Raw genomic sequence first — 22,566 nt, 5'->3', positions numbered from 1 at the left:
ATATAGAGAAAGGAAGGAATGCCTTTAACTTCATAGGATATGACAGAAGCATCATTTAGCCACAGTGAGGACTAGCACGGCTACTTCAATCTTTCCTTTCTGGAACAGGTGGAGACTAAGAGCCATTTCTCTGCTTTCTGTCCAAATATGGCATAAAAACTTGAAAAATATTTATGTTGCAGCTGATTAGTTTTACACCCAAAATGATCACTTGTCATATTCTATTCAGATTTCTGGTTATTACATTTGTTGAAGGTTTTTTCAGATTGCAAAAAAATTTTTCAGATTGCAAAAAAAGGAATGCAAAAATGCACCTCTTGCATGCTCCGAGCCTACTGGTCCCTGATGGGCAAGGAGACCTAACGAGCGGCTCAGCACACAGCTCAGAGAAATCATCTGCAGTGAATTCCATGAAATTGCATTCACAGAGGATAACCGGGAGTTGGAGGCACGAAGGAATGTAGGGTTATGCTGGTATCACTGGGAATCTACCCATGAATGACATGGTGAGCAGAACAAAAAAAAGAATTGTCAAGGTCAGGTGCTCAATACATTTTAAAGTCTAATGAAATCAAAAGGCTGATGCAGTCTAAGGTAAGTATAAAACTAGTATAGATAGAATCCTTACTCCTGGAAAAGAGTCAGGGCAGGAACTGCAGTGCTTCATCATGTGATTGTTGGAGCATTGCACAAGAGGTTATTTCCTCACTGCCTGATGTGTGCAGGGTTGTGTAAAGCCATTGGGATCACTGAAGAACACTTTTCCTCGCTGCAGAAGGATAAAAATAAGAGATCTGTGGAGCCCAATTGAACCATTAAAAAGTGAGAGAGCTTTACCATCCACATCATTCTCTGTGAGCACCAACCAATCACTTTTCCAGCCATTTTCTATAAACCAGAGGAACAATTGCACGAAGTTGCAAAGCTCTGCTGAACATGGTCACAGCTTAATGTTTCATCATCATCAGATTGTTTAGTCTGGAGAAGATGAGGCTTAGAGGAGACTTTATTGCACTCAACAACTTCCTGAAGGAAGGTTGTGATGAGGAAGGGTTTGGTCTCTTCTCCTAGGCAACAAACTGGACCCGAGGAAATGGCCACAAGTTGCACCAGAGGTTTGGGTTAGACATAAGGAAAACTTTTTCTCTCAGAGAGTGGTCAGGCTGGAATGGCTGCCCAGGGAGGTGGTGGAGTTGCCATCCCTGGCAGTGTTCAAGAGGCGCCTGGATGAGGAGCTACGAGAGATGGTTTAGTGCTTGTGGTGGCAATGGTGGTGGGAGGATGGTTGGACTGGATGATCTTGCAGGTCGTTTTCAACCTTGTGATTCTATGATCAGAGTGTCACAGCTGAGCTGAACACAAGCATTTCTGCAACCACTCAAAGATGTAATAATTTGTTGCGATGAGCACTCGATTCCTTTCACTAGCCTGTCTCTTCCTTTCTGAAGTAGAACACCACAGTTGCATACCTGGGCACATCCAGCAGCACTTTTTCTTTTCTACATAAAATTGTTTTCTAAATAGTCCAAAAGCATGCTCTGAAACCTGTGAGTTTAATTTGGTTAGCTGGGATTGGATAATTGCCTTGGAATGGTAACTCTTCTCACAAGGACACGGCCTTTCACAAGACTTGGACCAATGTTATCTCATCTGCACCCCAAGATGACTCTTACTTTAGCATCCAAGGATAGAACCAAACAATGGGGCCATGTGACATATCTACTGGTTCTGTTGTGTTACTGAACCATGAGAGCTTTATGACATACTTAGAACTATTTTAGCCAAACCTGTTTCATGGAGAACCAAAATTACTGGATGAAGATTTTCAGAAAGTATTAGGCATCTGGGGGACTCAACTTCAGATTCCTGTTTTGTTTCCTGTTTCTTTCTCATTTCTATGCTTTTCTCTTTAACCCACCCTCTGGAGAGTTCTCTACCCTAGCAGTATCATTTCTTCGAGTCTCTATTTTTGACTCCAAAGAAATTAATGTATCTTTGGAAGTAAAGGTCCTGCCTCGTGCTGTGTGAGGTCATGAAACTGATAATTAAGAAGGCTGAGGCTGAAATCCCAGCTCTGCTGAAGTTGGGGAAGCCTTACTGTTCTTTGTGCTGTGTTTCTGCCACTACATTGCTTTGTTTTATCCCTCTGTGCTTTCCAGTTCTTCTTTTGCTTGTCAATTCTCTCAGCTTTGAGTCTTTTACCCAGTGGGAGAAGAGTCAGCAATGAGAAGTCTATGAAAGAGGGAGCTGCTATTCAGCCTGAATGCTCTCGGTCTTCTCCAGAACAAGGTGTGGTTACTGAGAATTTCAACAACATTTGAGCAATACATACCCACTCATTTAACCAGCTGCTCACTTGCTGCATTCCTGGAGCTAGAAGCAGTTGAATAAGAGTCCATGTGCATTGAAATAGCAAATCTGATAGCTGCAGAGAGTTCTTTTATAGCCAAGACTCCACCAGAAAATCTACAGATGGGCAAGAGATTGGTAAAACCTGGTGTTGCCCCACTGGGATGTGTAAGACTCCTTACAGGTATTCACATTTACCACTAATGCTGCTGCTGGTTTTGTAGAGTTAAAGCAATAATCTCTAAAAGATACTCAAAGTATTTGTATCCTTCATGTTATTCTTCGCCTTGGAGCACTTGGGAAAAGCCTGTGATGATGACTGCGAGTGTAACAATGATCCTGCAGGATCTGCTTGATCACCCAAAGGTGTCCCTTCACAGACACAGACAATAAGAAAATGACAAATATGGGGGGTCACAGTGGCTGATAAATAATGAACCTCTCCAAGGACTTGTGTAGCAACAGAGAGACAAATGTCTGAGAGAAACTGGATTTCTGAAAGTGGAGCTAGCCTAGCCAAGTCTGTCTTTGTAGGGTTTTAAAGCAACAGAAAGTCATTAACATGAAGAAAGGGCGATAAGATGTAGTCACTATTTTCAAGCAAGTTACTTTGGGATTAATGTGTTTGATTTAAAAGCAAGCTGTTCTCCCTCCCCTCAGCCACCCCTTAGCACTGAATGAAGCCAAGGTAAGTGTGCTGTCAGCATCTCTCTTCCTCAGCTACATATGTGATGGGATCTGGATTAACTGTTATGATTACGTTTCTTTTTCTCCTCTAAGCCAGGTCAACTTCATGCCTTCTTTCTCCTGTTATCTTTCAGAGCATGCTCCTGGAACTATCATCTATCATGAAAAAGTAATGGCATTCTGAGGACAAGAGATAAACTAAGGGAATGAGCACAAACCACCTTCAGCAGAAAGATAAAATGCCGATTATCTACTACTGTCTCCCTATCCATCCCCTTAAAATGCTTAATTCTGATCTTTAAGGAAGCAAACGCTTGTTTCATTCTTCAATTTTACGCCAGTCCCAGTAATACTGCACTCTGATTGCTGATGTTCACAAATAGCTTGCTCCACATTTTACGATTTTTCTCATATAAGCTGAGCTGGATTTTGTCAGTGCATGTTGTCACTGCAGAACCAGCCCGGTGTCTTTGGGACGATGTTTCGGAATATACAGCTTGTTATGCACATGAGTAGTGTTCATATCAGCAACCAGCCTGATGCATAGACCTTAAGGGTAGTAGAAGGCCCAAGACTTCAACAAGGAAATTAGTTAATTTAGTATGAATGTAATTTGGAAGGCAATGTGGCCTCTATCTGCCCAGGGCTCAGCAGCCAATGAATAAAAGATGGACCAAGCACAGAAGGAAGCTGAAGAAGCTTGGGCACAGAATAAAATCTCATCTGAAGGATATTCTGCTGCTGTTGTTCTGCCTGTGCCAAAGCAATCCTCAAGCTCTGCGAGAGACTTTCCATGCTTGTGTAGTGTCTTCATAGTTAATACTTCTGTGTTCAGAATTGAAACTAAGGAAAACCAGGCAATTCATTTGAAAAAACATCTGTGCTTTACTTCAGTTTTGTTTTAGAGGAACTGCAGAACCAGCTCAGGGTCATAAGAATCTTAATCCCTTTGCTGTTTTATTAGTCCATATAAATTAACTGAAGACAACAAAAGTACAAAGATCTCATTATGAGTTTGCTAAGACAAGATTTATTCTGGAAGGTCAGATTTCTGAAGTTTAAATCAATCCTTCCGGTTGTGTACCCAGAAAATAAAGCACTTTGACTATCCACAAGCCTGTTTCTGGACACATGCTCTTGGCTGCTCTTATTTGCCAAGTTTGTGGTAGCTTGCATCTGCTATTGATGTGCTCACCACTTCAGTAGCAAGAACAACTTGTTTGCTCTGCCAGTTTCCTTAATGATACAAGCCTTCTATAGGAAAGATCAGTAGACCAGCAGGAAAAAATGGAATCAAACAAGGATTGCTTGAAATTGCAGTGTTTTTTAAAGCAAAAAAAGGAAAACGTGTAAGATAGTGGCCGTTAAGTGTAAGCAACAACTGACCAGGGATGGAGAAGCTCTTGCTACACCACATGCCCTGCTCCCAAACTGTGATGATATGCAGTGGATACAGAGAGGGTGGTAAGTGTTCTTATTTGCTTGACAGGGAGACTCAGAAAACTGGGGAACTTTGTGAAGCAGCACTTCTGCTTTTCCTTCATGAGAATTTTCAGGTGAAAAGTCACAAGCAACATCCAGTGCTGTCAATCAAACAGGATGCAGCCAACATCCCTTAGGGCACTGGCCCAGGGCACATGATATACGGTTGTTCATCTGGTGATAAAATGCTGGTCCCCAAAGGGGCCACATGGTCTTCTCCTGCCATGATCTGATGCTCAGGCTGCATCCAGCCCCATGCAAGAAGTAGTTCCCCAGCCTGGTGGCATCGTCTCTTTTTTTCCTGTCTGGGTTTTATATTCTGTGTAAGTGACATGAATGGTCAGTGGCACAGGTTCCTTACGCAGAAAATGCTAGAGTTACTCTCAGAGATATTGTCTTTTTTTTTTTTCTTCCTTATTTCTGCATAAACCCCTTCCAATTTCTCTCAAGTTTTCTATAAAGGGGAAATAATAAACCCCAACCTCCCTTCTTGCCATTGTACATGTTCACTGAAACTTTACAAGACAAAGCAAAGACTTAGAAGATTTGCCTTAAGCATGAGGGGAATGGGTATAGATGCAGAGTGTTTGATCTTCCAACCAACTTCTTTCATTTCTGCCATGAAACACCTTCTGATCAGATGAAAGATAACCAGATCCCTGCATCAAAGACATCGAGTGAATCCGAAATGCAACCACATGAGTGAAGGTCCTGTTATAGGCCGCATCCTCCAGACTCTGTCAGCCACCTCCAGGCCACCCCCAGCCAGCTCCAACCCCGTGCAACCAAGGATTGCGACAGTGATTTCAGAGTCAAGATAAGTTGGTTTACAATACATAATGATATGTCTTTATTTCATCAACAGAAATGGTGTCTAGACAAAATTCAGTTAACACTAGCAATTCAAATGAATGAAAAGGGTCGGGTGCTTTTTTTTTTTTTTTTTTCATTTTTGTTTTTTGCACAATACTGTATTTACAATGAGTAAATGACGTTTTAAATTCATTAGTTCATAGCAATGCTTTCTTCCAAAAAGGTAAAAATTCTTAGTAACAGAGAGTAAGCATCAACAGCCACCTCATTTATTTATACAATAAAAATCACAAGAAACCACAGTCACCTAGAAAAAAAATAAAGACAAGCTTAAGAACTAGTACAATAAAATGATGCATTGAATTAAGTTACATTAATCGCATAGAATTTGTGTAAAAAGTATGTAGAAAAAACACCTGATGTAACCTGTTACAGTCATTGACCAGTTATGAGAGGTACAGAGGGTTATACAGGTAGATATGTGTGAAAACTGTCCATTCTGTTTGACCTGGGGAGGAAGAGAAGAGGGGCTGCACCCCCTTGCATACACTGATAAAACCCTGTTTTGAATATGGCCTCTGAAGTTTGTAAGGCATATATAAGAGGTGCACTTGTAACCAACTGGTTCTGGAACAAACTCTTAGGGCATCCCCACCCTTGAAATCAAAGGTGATTCTTGAAACCAAATGGTAAACAGACACGCATCAAATATCACCAAAGTGTTTAGTATAGTTCCTGCCAGTCTGCGGGATCCAGATAGCTTCGCTCAGAGCACAACCAGTAGTGGAAACAGTATCTAGAGCATGCACATTTCTCTCAGGTATATCACAAACACCAGGTACCAGCATCCCATGCAAATCCTGTGTGTCCCGGGACCACGCTCCTTCGCTATGGGGCTGAGCACTGCTGACAGCCCTGGCTCCCCAACATGAGGGGCTGGCTGGGCTTGTAGCCTGGACCCACCTCTGCTTCTATGCAGTCAGTGAACTCCAACACTGCCAGCTGCCATTTCTGTTTTACGATGCTCTCCATGAGCCCAAAGGGACAACAGCGGCCCTGCAGGAATCATTTCAAAGTTGGAAAGGGGTCTTCCCACAAAAGTCATACAAGAACAGGAGTCATCTAGCTGGGTTTTCAGCAGCCGTTTGTTGGGGGTCATTACCTTATGAAAAGGTATTTTTAGGATTCCTTCCTGCCAAAAAGTGGTTTTATTTGCAAAAATGGCAACACCGTATGTGTAATACCTTAAAATGCATATCAATATTTGACTTTGATATAAATAATACCTATCTTGGTGGAGTGTAGGAAAATACTGTACATTTAGTCTTTGCAAGTAATGCCATTAACATTTTGAGAGTAAAGAGAAAAATTATTCTACAGACCACCAACAATAGATCTTTTAAATATACACACAGTATTTGAACATATGCATATACACATATATTGGATTCTGCAGCATCAGATCTGATGCCTGAGTCACAAAATACTCTGAGGAGTATTATAAATATACATATAGGTATTATAAACAGGAAAATACACAAACACACACTTTGACTAGAATTCTATATGTATGTATATATACATACATGTATTAAAGATATATAAAATTAACTTGCGTTGGGTTGTCAGAGACAAAACCGAAATGAAGTCAAAAACCTGTTGAGAGAATTTCTAGCAGGAAAGGGAGCATCAGTTCATTGTGGCAATGATTTTAGTTTCACCTCACTCCTATACTGAGCAGATCCCTCCTTTTGCAAAGCCATCAGCTCTACTGCTCACACTGAAGCTAAATCTTCTCTAGACAGATCTAAAATATATACTTTTAAAACGCTACAAGCACGGGCTACACCATTCAGCCAAAGACACCTCCAAACGCACGTCGGATCAGAACAAGGTGAAAGCAGCGCTCCTTGTTGCAGCAGTAGAGGAAACAAAGTGGATCGAAATGCAAGCTGCTGTAAACCTGGCCAACGCTCCCTTCGTCTCACTGAAAAAATCACTAGAGGTTCATTCTGGAAACCCACTGCTCTTTTCAACAACCACAGCAGTGCATTACGTGACATGAGTGAGGCTGTTGTGTTGACTGAAGGACAGTGCTTCATCGTGCTTTCTCCTAGTGGATCAGCTTTTATTTTATTACAGGATTATAGTGATTCCAGCATGCAGATTTGTTTTTATTAGGCAATCATAAAGTTACATATTAAAAAATCTAACTATATCTATCTATGCGTTTTAACTTCTATTTAAGCGCTCTTTAGAATGCAGACTTGACAAAGTGTTGAACTCCAGATTAACAACCATGCTATCAGCATTAATCATTCCTCTGGCAGCAGTTAATCCATTTAGCTAAGTTATTTATCTAGTTCCCACTCTCCTTTTTAAAGAGAAGTAGCAGTTAGCATACTAATCACCATGGCTTGCCTTTGCAACACATTTTACTTCCTTGGGAAAAAATAATACAAGGATTAGATCCAAAAATATAGTGCATCTTAAAAGCAGCATATACCCTTAGAAAGACATTTAATAAATTACTAGTACAATATATAAAATAATAGTTTTATACTGCAGCATCAAACTCTGACGCCTGAGTCATTGAATGTTAGGAAGTCTGTGATATAAATACTGGGATCTCCTGATAAGACAGCCAACATTTTTGCTTTTGTTTTGCTTCTTTTCTGTTTTGTTTTCCCTGTTTTTGTTTTTGTTTTTTTTTTTAAATCTTTTCTTTTTTTGCACTACCTTTTTGTTCCAGAATCAGCTTGCAATGAGCTTTAATTGTGTTCAAGGCACCCCCAGAGAACGCAGAGAAACAAACACATTATATAGCGTGGTACTCACTTGACAAAGCATAACAAGCCTAAATGAAATGAGGTTTCTTGGCAGTACAGGTAGAGCAATGGCAAAGGAAGAGGAGGATTAGATACAGACTGGACAAAGAGTGAAGGACTCAGATACCCATGGAGCACCCAGTAGGGAGAGGGGTGGGCCTCATCACACCTCTCCTATGCAATGCCTGGTGCTGTGCAACTGTCCTCTGACAGATGCAAAGAGATTCTTAAGACCATGGTGACCACTAGCCAAACTCTTCAAATCAGTAAATATTGCAGTCAGTTTTTCGTTTTGTTTTTCCAAATGGTATCCTTGTGATCAGTTGTTTTGACCTCATGATAAGAGCAGTTGGATATGCCAACTGATGTCCAGGTCTGAAACTAATTCTCCCAGTGCCTTCCTTTAAAGTTAGCCCAGTAACAGCTTTGAGAGCCATGTAGTTCAGAATAGCAAAATAACCTCAAAACAAAATAGAAACAAACAAACAAACAACAACAAAAAAAAAAACAACAACCACCACCACCAAAAAAACTCACTGGAAAACCATGATACATGTAAATATAGGAAGCAATGACACAAAACCAGCCACTTCTAATGAGGAAGAATGAAATCAAACATCCAGAAAAGCTTACAGGGGAGGGAAAGAGAGCAAGAGGAGAGGAATATTGAGGAAGAGACACTTATCTGAGCAGTGGTTTTATATATCAGTTCCCAAGGTAGAGAAAATTAAGAGACCCAGCCCTGTAGGAAGCCAGGTCAAACTGAGAGCTGCAGCGCAATGGTTGTGAGGGTGGGTTTTTAAACCGCTGGAATGAGGTCAAGAGTACCAGTTGCACATGAGTTGTTAGTAGAATAAATCTTCATGCCAGGAAGCAAGTTAAAACTTGGTTTTATGCTCATAAAACATTCTATCTATTCATATATATAGGAGGTCACTTAAAAATAAAAAAGGCAACAGAAAAAACATCTTTAAAATACTGTGTCAGTTGACCCGTCCCTCCCTCCCCCAACCCCCCCAAAGTAGCTATGACTCTATAATGTGATTCACATTTAGTTTTAAATTCTAGCTTTCACCATGGTCTCATAGAAACAAAACTTCTCTGCGAAGCACAGAACTGCTTTGCAACGTCAGTGAGTTCAAAGGAAAATCAGATCCCCCCAGGAGCTTCTCAGACAGTTACTTGTGAGAGGGGAAGTGAGAGGGGGTCAGAGATTTTTAGCTTAAGCTCCTGTAAAAAGAAAGAACGACACCTCCCCCTTTCTCAGCCATGTGAACTAGGAGTTTATGGCATTCGTATACTTTTGAACATGTAAAGGTAAGGATTTTGTACAGTAATGATTAATACTTAAACATAAATATTCTCCTACATTATATACTAGTTTTTCTTTGTACATGCGGGGAAAAGAAGTATTTTCAACAAACATGGCACATGCTATATGCATTTCCTCCTCGGTAGCTTGGCTACAAGAGTGTGGGTGCAGAGGGCAAAAGCAAGACTTTGTGGCGAGTGGGCGACGTCCATGAGCACAGGCTGAAGGTGAGAGAAGGGAGAGAGGGAGCTGATTCCTCCTCCAAGGTCAAGCTGCTGATCTACTGAGTGCCTCAAGAGAGCCCCAGTGCACACCTCTAAGTGTAAACTTTAGCGCAGACCGCAGTATCGCTCAGTGCCACTGAGAAGCTGCTACCTCCCAATTTTTATTTATTTATTTTTAAATAGGTGTGAAGAGCTGGTCAATTTTTTCAGCAAGAGCAAATGGTATCAGCCAGTAAAGCACATGACAGTTGTCGTCCAGGATAAAGCCACACAACCTGGCACACGTAGGACAAAGAACCACAAAATAAAAACTCAGTACACTTAGAATAATAATAATTACTAAAAAAGCGTAAGGAGGACGTTTTCTGTCTACACTGTACATACAGATGTTATGCTTGGAAAGCTGCTGTCTCACACAGTCATAACATGAGTCAACATCGCTTCAGATACAAATCCAGTGCAGTTACAACTAAGTCAATTCACTGAGTAGTCTCCTTTGAGACAGCGCTCTTCTAGCTGCGATTTGTCCTGAAGGCAATGCTGTAGGACGAGTGGATCCTGGGACACAAGGACTGGAAGGGCAAGCAACCAATCTGGGTGCTGACAGAGTGTGACTTGCTCTTAGAGGGTACAGCGCTAACTTGACTTCTGTAGGGAAACCAGAGCCCATGGTGGAGGGGTCTGGTCCTGCAACTCTTCTTACCTAGGCAGGATCCCTGACTTCACCAGAGCTGCCTCTGCAGCTGGTCTGGGGAAGGTCTGAGGAAAGCTGAGGTGATGCTACAGGGACTACTACTTGGAGCAGCAGCTGCTTCCGTGAGTAAAGGATGCAGACTGTGGCTGGCAAAGAAGCCACCAAAGTGTGTTGATGTGATTTCCATTTACTTTATTTCGTGGAACTTAATGGTGATCAGATCCAGTTGTCAAATACGTTTCTCTCTAAGGAGTGAGATATATATTTTGCCCTATAAGAATCCAAAAGCATCATTAACAGCACTTAAGCTTGGTTTGTGAAACAGAAAGAAGTCTGAATACAAAAATAATTCAAGCAGATTCTCTTTACAAACTGTATAGTGAATTCAGTATTTGGCAAGACCGTTTTTACTATGTAATGAGCTCCTGAGTGTTTGTCTATTAGCTAAAACTTTTCTATTTTCTTTAAGCCATAAAGCAAAGAAAACCATATACTCAAGTTATACTGAAGTCACAACTTCATTTATGAAAAGAGGTTTGACCAGAAACTCAGTGCAAGTGGCAAAGTTGACCATTACTGTACAGTATCTGCAAGAAAATAAAATAAATCCACATTGCTCAAGTGGCACAAAATGGCTGTGCCAAAAAAATTGTCTATAATAAAATCTCAAATAAGATTCCAACATTAAAATTTTATAAATAAGTACAAATTGAATGATATTGCTGAACTGTGAACCAAGAAAAAAAATTGTGTAACAAGTTACCAAACTAGTTCTAGCATCGAAGACAAAAAGGAATGTTGGAACTTGTTTATACAATATAAATGAAAGCTTCCAGTTTGTAGGATGAGAAAAATTGAGGCATGCAGGGACTTTTGCATATGGATATATATATTTTATATATATTATATATAATATATACAGTTTAGCTATAAAACTTTGATGTGTAAAGAAGCTGTCTTCAATGAAAAATTGAACATTCAGAGGAAATTCCTGAGTTAGGGTTTTGTGACATGGGCCACTGAGAAAAAAGCTGCGGTTGGGTCCTCAGAGGTGTTATGTCCATCCCTGTTAAGATTGAAATCAACATACAAAAACAGACAGTGTTGCCACTGTGTAATTCCCTGCCTGAGCAAGGGATAGCACCATTGTGAAGATAACTCCTGCTTGTAGAAAGGAGGGAATACTTAAAAACAGTATTGCTGCTAAGACCACTGTAGTGTGCACCAAATACGTTCTTCTAGACAACAAATGAGCACTGCCACTGGCTGACTGAAGAACACCTGACCAGGTGTAACGGTAAGGTTACAAGTCACTAGGTGTAATCTTTCCTAGGCTGTTCATCTGTTGTACATTTATCAGTCATTTCCTGACAGAAGTCTACCGTGACCGTTTGGCTACTCTGCTCTCGCGGAAGCTCTCTCTCAGGGTAAGTACCTGGCTCAGCTCCATCCAACCCCCCGCCGCTGGCCGAGCAATTCTCTGAGACGTTGTTGGGCAGCCAGGACGCTCCCAGCTGCACGGGGCCCTGCTCTGAGCAGCACTGCATGCCTTCCCCAACACACTGCGACGTTGCCAGGCCCTGCTCCACACCCGTTGAGGGGCTGATGTTGGTGGCTGTCTGCAGATCCATGGGTCTGAGAACGGGGCAGTAGCGGTGAAGGGCTTGGATCTGTTCCGGGCTCTGCATGTCTCTGCACACTTCTTGGGAAAGACACGAGAAGTTATCCAGCAATTCGCCCATGCTTGCTTTCAGCTGGTTCCTTTCTGAGAGCAACTTCTCTTTCTCACACACCTGAAAAAAAAAGAAGGGCCATCCATCTTTGGCAGTATCCAAGGAGAATTCTGACCCAACAAAGTTGTTTTTAAACGGAAAGAGGAAATGTCACAAAGACATCAGATATTGACCACTAATAGGTCTGAGTGGACTGCAGTTTGGGAAACATTTGGAGAAAAGCATTTGAATTGTTAGAGAACAGTCATACATTATTCCAAGAGACTGCTAGTTTCCTTAATGGACTAAGGCTGTTTGATGTATGATATAAAAAACTCCGAAAGAAACATTTTGATGGAGAAAAGCCATTTCTGCCCAAACAAGAATAAATCAGTGTCTCACTGCTTAAGAGAGGACATATAGTAGTTTATTCTCTAAATGTCAGGACAGCCAGTCAGTCTGAGTGTACGTCCTTGGAGCTATGAACACCCATCACTACTGCAAGGTATGGTGTTTGGAGGAGAGAACTTGGGACAGCATGTGCTCAGTGTGGTCAGCACCATAGCTCCATTTTTGTATGTCCTGCTAATAACTGGCTTGAGTTTGACCTAATCAAGATAATTCTATGAAGATGTATGTGAAAACCTCAAAGGTAGGTGGGCTTTCTGATTCAAACATTCGAGAGGTGAACCAGAGGGGTCAGGCACAGAGCCAGACCCAGCCAGGGAGCTCACTGTTAAAAGCATGGTGCTGACCCCTTGCAGAATAGTGGGAACGGCCCTGCTACATCAGTACCACCACCCAGCATATAGCTCAAGGGAGCAGATCAGATTTTGCAGAGCACAAGAGCTATTTCCAGTGCTCAGCTGGCCCTAAAAGCAGTGCACCATGTACCTAACCTAGTAACACTGCTAAACTCAAGCTGTCTTGGCATCTGAGGTGTGAAAACTCCGCTACTGAGATAACCCAGCTACGGGTGGCTGCTGATAGCATTACACCAGGTCGAAAGCCTGCACTGGAAGCATGCAGCTGTGTGAATGAGGAAGAGAGTACTCTATATGGGAAGAACCAACTGCTAAAATATTGATAAATCTATCAAGAAAGCATAAAAATAATATAAAAATAAACAGATGCTCAAGTACATCTTGAGATAATGAATTATGGAAGAGAATATGCTGTGAGTTCGCATGAAAAAATGGGATATGAGTGGGTAGATGGATGTGTGAGGGAAAGCAGGCAAAAAACCCTAACTACCAAACTTGGAAGACATGACCATTTCACTAACAGAGATGAAACCATCTCTGTTGTGGAGATGGGTGACTCACAGGGAGTAAGCGCGATGGGCAAAAAGGGGCTTTAAAAAAAACAAACAAACAAAGCATCTATCCAAGTGAAGATTCTTTAAAATCTACTGCTGTAACATAATTAAGAAGATTGGAAATTACTGGTGACAAAGAGGACAGAAGATGACAAAGGAATTTCCAGAGACCCTAAGCCTTGAAGCAGGCAGTGTGCTTGAGCTGCAAGTGTCTGTGGAGAGAGCAGAAGTGCTGGGGAGGCAATGCTGAAATTGCATGAATTTGTTTACTATCATCACTTTATCCTCCTGTACACCCCATAATAGCCTTTGTAATGAATGCTCTTTTTCATTAGGGTGCACTAGAGCCCATTCCCTATGTACAGCTTGCTGCATAGAAATCTTAAAATTACTTTCAAAGACTCCTGCTTTTCTAAGTGCTTTTGATTCCTGGAATTCAGCAGGGATCAGGCCCAAAAGGCCATTCATACGCCTTTCATTCTCTTCTCAGAGATGTGCTAGGGAAAAAAAGGGGTCTTGAGAAATGTATGTTGCCTATCCACCACTGATAATGTTAAATAATAACAGTTATTTAGTAGGACTGCACAAACCCAACAAACTAGAATTAATTTGCAAGTGAAGGTGGCAGGTATTCAAATGGAAGCCACACTTGCTGCTCATGCAGCCCTTGCAGGACTGCCCCGGGTGCTCACTGCTAGAGATGAATTCTCCTCTCCATCAGCAGCTTGGTGCAGAAGGATGGGCAGGCATGGCTGGGACTGAGCCTGCTTCTGCCAACCTTGCTTATGCGCCTCTGTGCCTCTTCCTCACCCGGTAGAACCTCTGACTCATCCTGCACCCATTGTGGATTAGGCTTGGTGAAGGAAGCGGTTGCTCAGTGTTTTGTTTACTTTTGATGTCTGGTTTGTTTTGCATCAGAAAAGCCCTACTCTTACAAATGTTTTTATTTTTGTTTCTTCTTTTTTTTTCCACCCGGGCTTCAGCAGCATGGTATTTGAAGACTTCAGAGCCCTGATGATGTAAGTCTCCCAGCCAGCTTGTGGGGTCAGTGTCACCTCCACTGTGCAGATGGGAAGCAGACCCTCACAGGCAGTAAGTGACTAACCCGACGTGCTGCGGCTTTTGCCATTTGTAGGGTGGCGACAACACAGCTTCTTCCAGCAGATCCCTGTCTCTTTCACACTGTGTTTGCTGCAGCTTGTGCTAAGAAAGGAGGATGCTGAAGGCCACTTTTGACACGCAACCTGCTACCATCAGAACAAGAAGCATTCCATTTCCCAGCCCACTAAGTTCAACCCACAGCTGAGCAAACGTGCACGCAGACATTGAAATGAAGGGCTCCGAATAACCTTTGATTTTAATGGAAACTGGGTACACAGAGATCACTATAGGGAAATCAGTTTCAGCTCCTTTTGTTTTATCTATGGGAATTAATTAATTTATCACTCAAATCTTCGAACATTCAAAGGCTGGATTTAATGCTGGACTCCTAAATCTCTGCTGAGGAATAAAATTGAACTGCATGCTGCATATCCCACTTCTCATAACAGCCGTTCTGGGACACTTACATTGTTTTTGACTCCTCAGAAAACTTTTAGGGCTTTTCAACAGACCAGGAGGTGCCAATCCATTCTACATTCTTCCTCCTGAGTGATACCCTGCAGACTCCCAGTCCTTTCTCTCAAGCCTTTTTTGTTCTGTACCTACTTGTTTCTCAATGGGTAAGGAAAGGTAGGAGAAGAAAAGCAGCTCCCTCAGACCACAGGGACACTGTCAGAAGGGGAGGGAACTTTGTAATGCCTTCAACTAAGATGCCTACATTTGACATAGCTCTCCAGGTGATCTTTCTTAGTTACAGAAAGAAACAGGCACTTTTGGGCTGTACATCACCTCCTTTGTTGCAGGATGGGACATTTAAATAAGACTTGACAGACACCTGTTTCCCTTCACTGAAATTAAAGGAAAGCAGGTCAGCTAGCTCCAGTGTGGGTGTCTATGTTGTAGACAACTGTGTATAGCCACCTAAAACACATATCTAAGGCATCCACACCATGACTAAAAGAGAGATGAATTTCCTGAGGAGCCATTTAGCACCATTCCAGTCACTTCTCCCTCTTAGACAGAAATGTGGCAGCACTTTACAGTGGTACCTTGGCACACAGGAGACCTGTGCTTTGGTCATTGAACAGGGTATGCTTCATCCCAGAGTGGCATGCCCTAAATCAAGGTGTGGACACGTCTGGATATTTACATTCTTGTCTTCTTTCTCATTCTCCTTGCTACTTCTGCAATTTGATCAGAGAATCAAAGATCTGAAGAAAAGGCATGGCAAGCTGAAACACCCCGCAAAGCACTGAGCTGCTCTCTAAAAAACTAAAGAGAAAGAAAATCTAGATGTAGAGATGGAGTTGGGCCAATCAGAGCAGAGTTTGGACCAGACAGCCTCTGCAGGTCCTTTCACACCTAACCCTTTTGAGTTATGTATCCCAGTGCAATCCACTTGCTATGGCAGTCAAGCAAGGATGTGGAGTTAAAAAAAGGAACATCTTTGCTTATGTGCTTTAAGTACTGAGGGCAAGTGAAACTGCAAGAGGGCAGCTATGATACAAGCTTCTCTCCCCTTCCAAATTTCTCAACAAGCTACTCTTGAGATATCAAGAAAAGAGATATTTAGGTCTAATTTCACCAGTATTTTGTGTTTTCCACATATACAATATATACATACATCCTGAGACATTTTGTGCATTCAACTGTCATACTAGTGCCTTCACTTACATGCAAACTTACAAGCTGACTGAATTAATTAACTCTGGATGGGAATAGCTGGTAGGGTAAGAGCATGCCACTCACCAACTTGCGGATTTCACATTCCAGGTTCTGAATACAGTCCAGTTTTCTCTTGCGGCAGCGCTGAGCTGCAATTCGGTTCTTGCTGCGCCGGCGAACATCATGGATGAACTCAAGCTGTTCTGAGGTTAGTTTGTGCATCTTTATCATCATCTGGAAATCATTCCTTGGAAGATCTGTGATTTGATCAACAGGAAAAGGAAGTTTCACCTAAACAAACAAATGTGAGACAAAAGCAGACAAAGAGTCACATTTTGCTTGGTGAATGCAAGCTGAACACCACAGAGCAGAAGAACTATTAGACCTGCTCCCGCTTTCTAAATAAACAACGCTCAAGATTTTACAACAGGAAATTTTTAACACTCCCTTGTGGCACACCGTAGAGGTCCAGCTGGCTACGGTTTAACTGAAATCAGCAATATTGATGAATCCCAGATAAAAAAAAAGTCACCTTCCCATACAGCTCTGATAATCAATCTCCTTGCACTAAAAAAGGCTCCTTCCACTATGTGATGTAGTACTTGCGGAATACCTCACCACTATTCATTCCAAACTGTTTTCAAGGAATGGGCTACTACTCCAGGAAACTTGCATTTGCATGGCCTGAAGGGCTGGAAATCTGATTAGGTATGAGGTTTCAAAATGCAACTGAACACCTCAAGTTGATGAAAAAAATACCATATCTCTTCTGGTACAAGTTGTTTAAGCAGAAGAATGATACAACATATCATACTCTCCTAAAATATACACATTTTAAAAGAAATTTGTATTTTCCAAAATTCTAACATGAAGAATGTTAGCAAGCAGTAATCAAGCTGCATTTCTTAAAAAAAAAAAACAAAACAAAACAAAAAAACCAAACAAAAAACAGTTTAGAACCTCAGCTATTTGCATGAAAATATTTTTCCTTCCAGCTACAAATTGTCATTACATTTGTGCATTTGTGGCAAGAGCTGCAGGTTGTGAGTGCAGACATTCCAACCCTCTCTCAAACTGTAGTGAGACTGGAGAAAGGCAGATGTGCTCAAGGGCTTCTGTTAGGTTATTTTTTCCAATTGGCTCAAACTAGAGAGAGCATCCCTCCCTTCGAATCCTGTTTCAGTTGTTGTTTGCGACTGATGACTATGAAATGATGTTTCTAGGTGCACTGCTGCATCTGGTGATCCAAGACAGAGTTGACAAAACTGAAGGAGATGACAACTGAGTGACTCGGATTCACCCTTTCTTTCTTATAGCCATACCCACGTTGACCGAAAGGTGGCAGTAAATATTTACATTTCTAGCCCGATTTGGTACAATCCGACCTCTTTGGAACAAGGGGTCTATTCTGTAGACACGCTCCCAAAGAAAATAGATTTAAGTTTCTCCAGCCAAGCCAAAGACTCCACTTGAAAAGGTTCCTTTGGTATTTAAAACACAGTTATCCTCTTCAAATGGTGCACTTCAGTCACTTGGAGATAAAACAAGAACACGGATTAGAAATAAGAGTGGGTATTTTCACTGGAGAGCTGCATTTGTTTAGAAGCAGCGTGTGAAGGATGGGCACACACATAACACACAGACCCGCCTGTAGCCAGCTCCCTGCCTGGTTGATCGACTTGAACTTACTGTTTGTTTCTCCAAGCCCTGGCCACGTGGAACCTGCTGCAAATGCTCACAGAACCCTTTCACACGGTTCCGTGCGCTGAACATTGTCCCTCGGGCCCCCTGGTAAAACCAGGCCTCGGTCACCACTCTGTGGCTTTCTGGCTTTGCAGGTCAGCTGCCAGGCTTGCCTGAATCCCCCCACGCCTGCCTGCACAAATACACGAGCTGACCTTAGACATGGTGATGTGGACACCTTGTTTACAGACTGCTGCCAAACAGCACGAAACCTCTTTGATTTCCTCTTTCTACTCTTTGGTCAGTAAACACACACTTGGGGTAAACTGGTTTTCTCTCAAGCTTCACATAGAGCCTGAAAACAAAAACAGGTGCTGAAAAGCATCACAGTCTCACTCAAAAACACTCCTGTCATGTTCTGAGGGTTTTCTCATTTTCTGAGGTCTGAAGCTGAAAGATGCTAACCTTATTTCTCCCTCCCTCATCCCCCTTTCTCAACATATTTACCCGCAAGCAGGAAATGTGCTTGCAGTTTGAATGGGAATTAGATGGGATTGACTTAAATCTGTCAGGTAGAAGATGCTGAAGGGAAACAGGAAAGTAAAGAAAAACATGTTAAAAAAAAATAGTCTGAAAATAAAAATATCTACACAGTGGGGCAGAGGGTGCTATCAGTAAACCAGCCTAATTCCACTTCTGTCATATGCAGCACTGTGCAGGATTAAAAAAGTGAAAGGAGAGTGGAAGTGAGTCAGACTCATTTCCTTCACCATCAACATAATTTTTATTGCCTGTCTCTCTCTCCACAATTAGCTGTCAACTGAAAAGAAAAAAAAAAAAAAAACAAAAAAAAACCCAACCATGCCTTGGCATGGACACAATGAATAACTACACTGCAGTGCTGCTGCAGTGAGAGGCTGCTGATGCTTTATGTTGATGCACGGCAAGATTCTTAATGGGTATTTATTTCAGCAAAGCCATTTACATGAGCTGAGGGATGTGCCATGGTTGGGATTCAGCTGACCCACTTAGAGCTGCCTAAAATGAAGGGCTGAGACCTGCTCATGTCTCAATCCCTGCTGCTGTCATCAAGGATGAAGAGAGCTCCGTGGAGAGCAATGCACCCCCATGGCTTCTCTGAGAGGAAACCAGACTTAGAAAGATGCTCTCTCTCAAGGTATCTGACTCAAACGAGAGAAAACTTACCTGAGATGTCTGAAAATAGATTGTCAGTCTTTTCTGGGCTGTGTAAGAAAATCCCAGCTAGTATGTGTCCTTGTAAATTGTTATTTTTAGTAATTATGAATTATATACAGGAAATAACTCTATACTCCTTGGTTTGGATGATTTTAAATTAGAAATGTAAGCAGGATCTCTACTCCTTCCAGGCAGCTAACCACACAGAGAACAGAGCTCTTCAAGTCTCCACTATCAATACAATTACTTGTTCTCTGCTTTTTAAAAATAACAATACCAGAGGATCTGTTTTCACCACAACAAATAAGACAGCACTTTTCAGCAGTGCTGCAGCCCTGTTGCCCCTGATTCTGGCTGATACGCTCCTTAGGCAGCCAAACCATCTTGGTAAAAAATATAACTTGTTTATGATTTTGCAGCATTTTTTCCTTTGTATTACTATTAGGATAGAATCATAGAAGCCTTAGAATTGGAAGGGACTTTAGAGGTCATCTAATCCAACTTTCCTTCAGTGAACAGGGACATACACAGCTAGACCAGGTTGCCCAGAGCCTGATCCAGCCTCACCTTGAAAGTCTCCAGGGAGGGGGCATTAACCACATCTCTGGTCAACCTGTTTCAGAACCTCACCACCCTCACTGTAGAAGACTTTTTCTTTACACCTAACCTAGATCTACCCTCTTTAAGCTTGATGCCATCTCCCCTTGTGGTGTTCTATCACCACAGACCCTGCCAAAGAGCTTGTTTCCTTCTTTCCTGTCACTCCCCTTTAGATACTGAAAGGCCACTATCAGGCAGCCTCTGAGCTTTCTCTTCTCCAGGCTGAACAGCCCCAGCACTCTCAGCATGCCCTTGTAGGAGAGGTGTTCTATCCCTCGGATCACTTTTGTGGGCCTTCTCTGGACACACTCCAAGAGGGCCACATCTCTCCTATAATGAGCACTCCACATCTGGATCCAGCACTCTAAGGGAGCTCTCACCAGCGCAGAGTAGAGGGGCAGGATCACCTTCCTCACAATGCTGACCACACTTCTTTCAATACAGCCCAGGATACATCTGTCTTTCTGGGCTGCGAGGGCATATTGCTGCCTCATGTTCGGCTTCCATCCACCAGTACCCCCAGGTCCTTTTTCAGCAGGGCTGCACTCAATCCTTTCATACCTCAGCTTGTATCAGTAGTGAGGGCTGTCTTGACCCAGGTGCAGGACCTTGCATTTGTATTTGTTGAACCTCATGAGGTTCACTTGGGCCCACTGCTCAAGCCTGTCTAGGTCCCTCTGAATGGCATCCCGTCCCTCTGGTTTGTCAACTGCACTCCACAGCTTGGTGTCATCAGCAAACTTGCTGAGGGTGCACTCGACCCCACTGTCGATGTCATTGATGAAGATATTAAAGATTATTGGTCCCAGCACTGACCCCTGGGGGAGACCACTCATCACTAATCTTCATCCAGACATTGAGCCATTGACTACCATTCTCTGGACTCAGTCTTGCAGCCAGTTATTCACAACTGAACAGTCCACCCACCAAATCCATATCTTTCCAATTTGGTGAGATGGATGTTGTGGGACACTGCGTCAAAGACCTTACTGAAGTGCAAATAGATCATATCAGTGGCTCTTCCTTTGTGTATTGATGCAGTGACACCATCATAAGAGACCACTAGGTTGGTCAAACAGGATATGCCCTTGGTGAAGCCATGCTGGTTCTCCTGTATCACCTCCATGTCTTCCATGTGCATTAGCACAGATTTCACGAGGATCTGTTCCAAGATCTTCCGTGGCACAGAGGTGAGACTAATAGGTTGTTAGTTCCCAGGGCCATTCAGTGGAAATGTCATTACACCACAGAATGGCTAAGTAACAACATTGCCCTTGACAAGCAGTGACAAACATTGACTCAGCAAATGCAAGGCCCATCTATAAACAATTAATTCATTCAGGCTTCACTAGTTAGTGTCAGCTTGGATCATATGCCGTGAGTGCTGTGCTGCTCAACACTGTGCTAGTTCCTGCTGCTGGTCTTTGCCCCCTTCTCCTGGGAATAAAGGAAAAAACTGAAGCCCTGTATTTAACTTACATAAGATAATTGGGAATTTTCTTATCTCATGAGTTGCATGAATTTTTTCACTTTATATTTAAATTTCAACAATGTCTTCCTTGAGCTGCCAAGTGCTGGTGAAGATACTGAACTTCATAAGCTTAGCTTAAAATTACAGTAAATAAAAGGTTTCATACATTATACATAAGATAATCAGTATGTACTGGACATAGGAGGGTAGAATTCAGTGGAACCACCTAGACCTTTACAAGTGGTTGAAAATCTTGGCCATTTTCTCTAACGTTGTAAGAAGCAAAGCTGTTGCCTTAATGTTCTTACATTGAAAGCCAGAGCTATTGAAAGCATCTGACTCTTGAAATTGCCCAACCCTTGGAAAGCTCTCAGGACTTAACTAAGCTATTTAACACGAGGCCTGAATCACAGAAATGCTTTTTGATGTAAAAAGAAGCAATTTGCTCCGCACACATGAGCTCAACAAACTACTGGTGTTTTCCCTTGTATCTTCCTTAGTATGAAAGTCGTTCTTCTACAAACACTCGGGAAAAAATTCAGCCCAAGACAGAAACTGAATTGAGTTCATCTGTGTTTCAAGGACTTGACTACCTACATACTGCTTGAGGCACCACTCATGGTCCCAGAGAAGAGGAACCAACCTAATCTAACTGGTCTCACTTTGTGCAATAGGACCACAGGCAGGGTGTATTCCCACTGGTCTGCTTCCCCTTCAAAACAGCTCTCTTCAAATGGCAGCCACTGGGATGGCAGTGGACTTGCAAGAGGAAAGTCGTGAGCCCAGGCAGAAAAGAACTAGCAGAGTGCTAACAAATGGGGTCTGAAAATACCTCAAGCGACAGGACTGTGGAGGCCCAGAGCAGAGAGCCTGCTCTAATTGGCACAGTATGACTGATGGTCATGTCCTCCCCTGGGCAAACACAGTCTCACCTGAGGGCATGTGGGGTCATAGTAATGCTCCCTGAGGGGACAAATGCTGGGCACTCTGAAGAGGCAGCCTGGGCAACTTTTTGATTTGCTACCTGCCTCAAAGAACTGGAGGAAGTAGTGGTGCCCTGGCTTTAACTCAAGAGCCAGGAGTTTTCATCCTTTAGCCCCTGACCCAGGTTTCTGTTCAGATCCTCTCTTATTGGTGCATAAAATGCCATCCTGGCCTCTCCCTGTTCACTGCTTACAGTGTCCTCAGCTTCATCCTTATCATGTATAGGACAATGCATCCCCTGCCCATGACGAGGCTCTTCAGAGACAGGGATAGTGAGCAGACCCTGATGAAGACGGGAACGCTTTAGAAGGACAGATCAGGTGAAGAAATGAAGTGCAGCATTCCTCTGAAAAATCTGTTTTTGCAGAAAGAAAAAAAGAAAGAGAACTTCAGGAGCTCCAGCAAGGGTTTCAGCTCAGGGCATGGCAGAATTGATTTTAGGCTAT

General features: G+C 42.4%; 2 protein-coding genes across 2 annotated transcripts in view; one reads left to right on the top strand and one right to left on the bottom strand.

The window, feature by feature from the left end:
- Positions 1-3,220, top strand: part of GJA10 (gap junction protein alpha 10) — a gene marked incomplete at both ends in the record, with an annotated part of 6,637 nt that extends 3,417 nt beyond the window's left edge. Inside the window, one exon of the mRNA XM_079550760.1 lies at positions 3,171-3,220. Within this exon, the coding sequence (XP_079406886.1) occupies positions 3,171-3,220 (50 nt within the window). The remainder of the gene's footprint in view (positions 1-3,170) is intronic.
- Positions 3,221-11,702: 8,482 nt separating this feature from the next.
- The window catches only part of BACH2 (BTB domain and CNC homolog 2), a gene marked incomplete at both ends in the record, with an annotated part of 42,740 nt that continues 31,876 nt past the window's right edge, over positions 11,703-22,566 (bottom strand). The window contains 2 exons of the mRNA XM_079550242.1: positions 11,703-12,182; positions 16,270-16,476. Coding sequence (XP_079406368.1) covers positions 11,703-12,182; positions 16,270-16,476 — 687 coding nt within the window. The remainder of the gene's footprint in view (positions 12,183-16,269; positions 16,477-22,566) is intronic.

This window comes from Tetrao urogallus (assembly GCF_951394365.1).
Source record: "Tetrao urogallus genome assembly, chromosome: 2".
Classification (NCBI taxonomy): domain Eukaryota; kingdom Metazoa; phylum Chordata; class Aves; order Galliformes; family Phasianidae; genus Tetrao; species Tetrao urogallus.
This window is presented reverse-complemented; position numbering and strand designations above follow the sequence as displayed.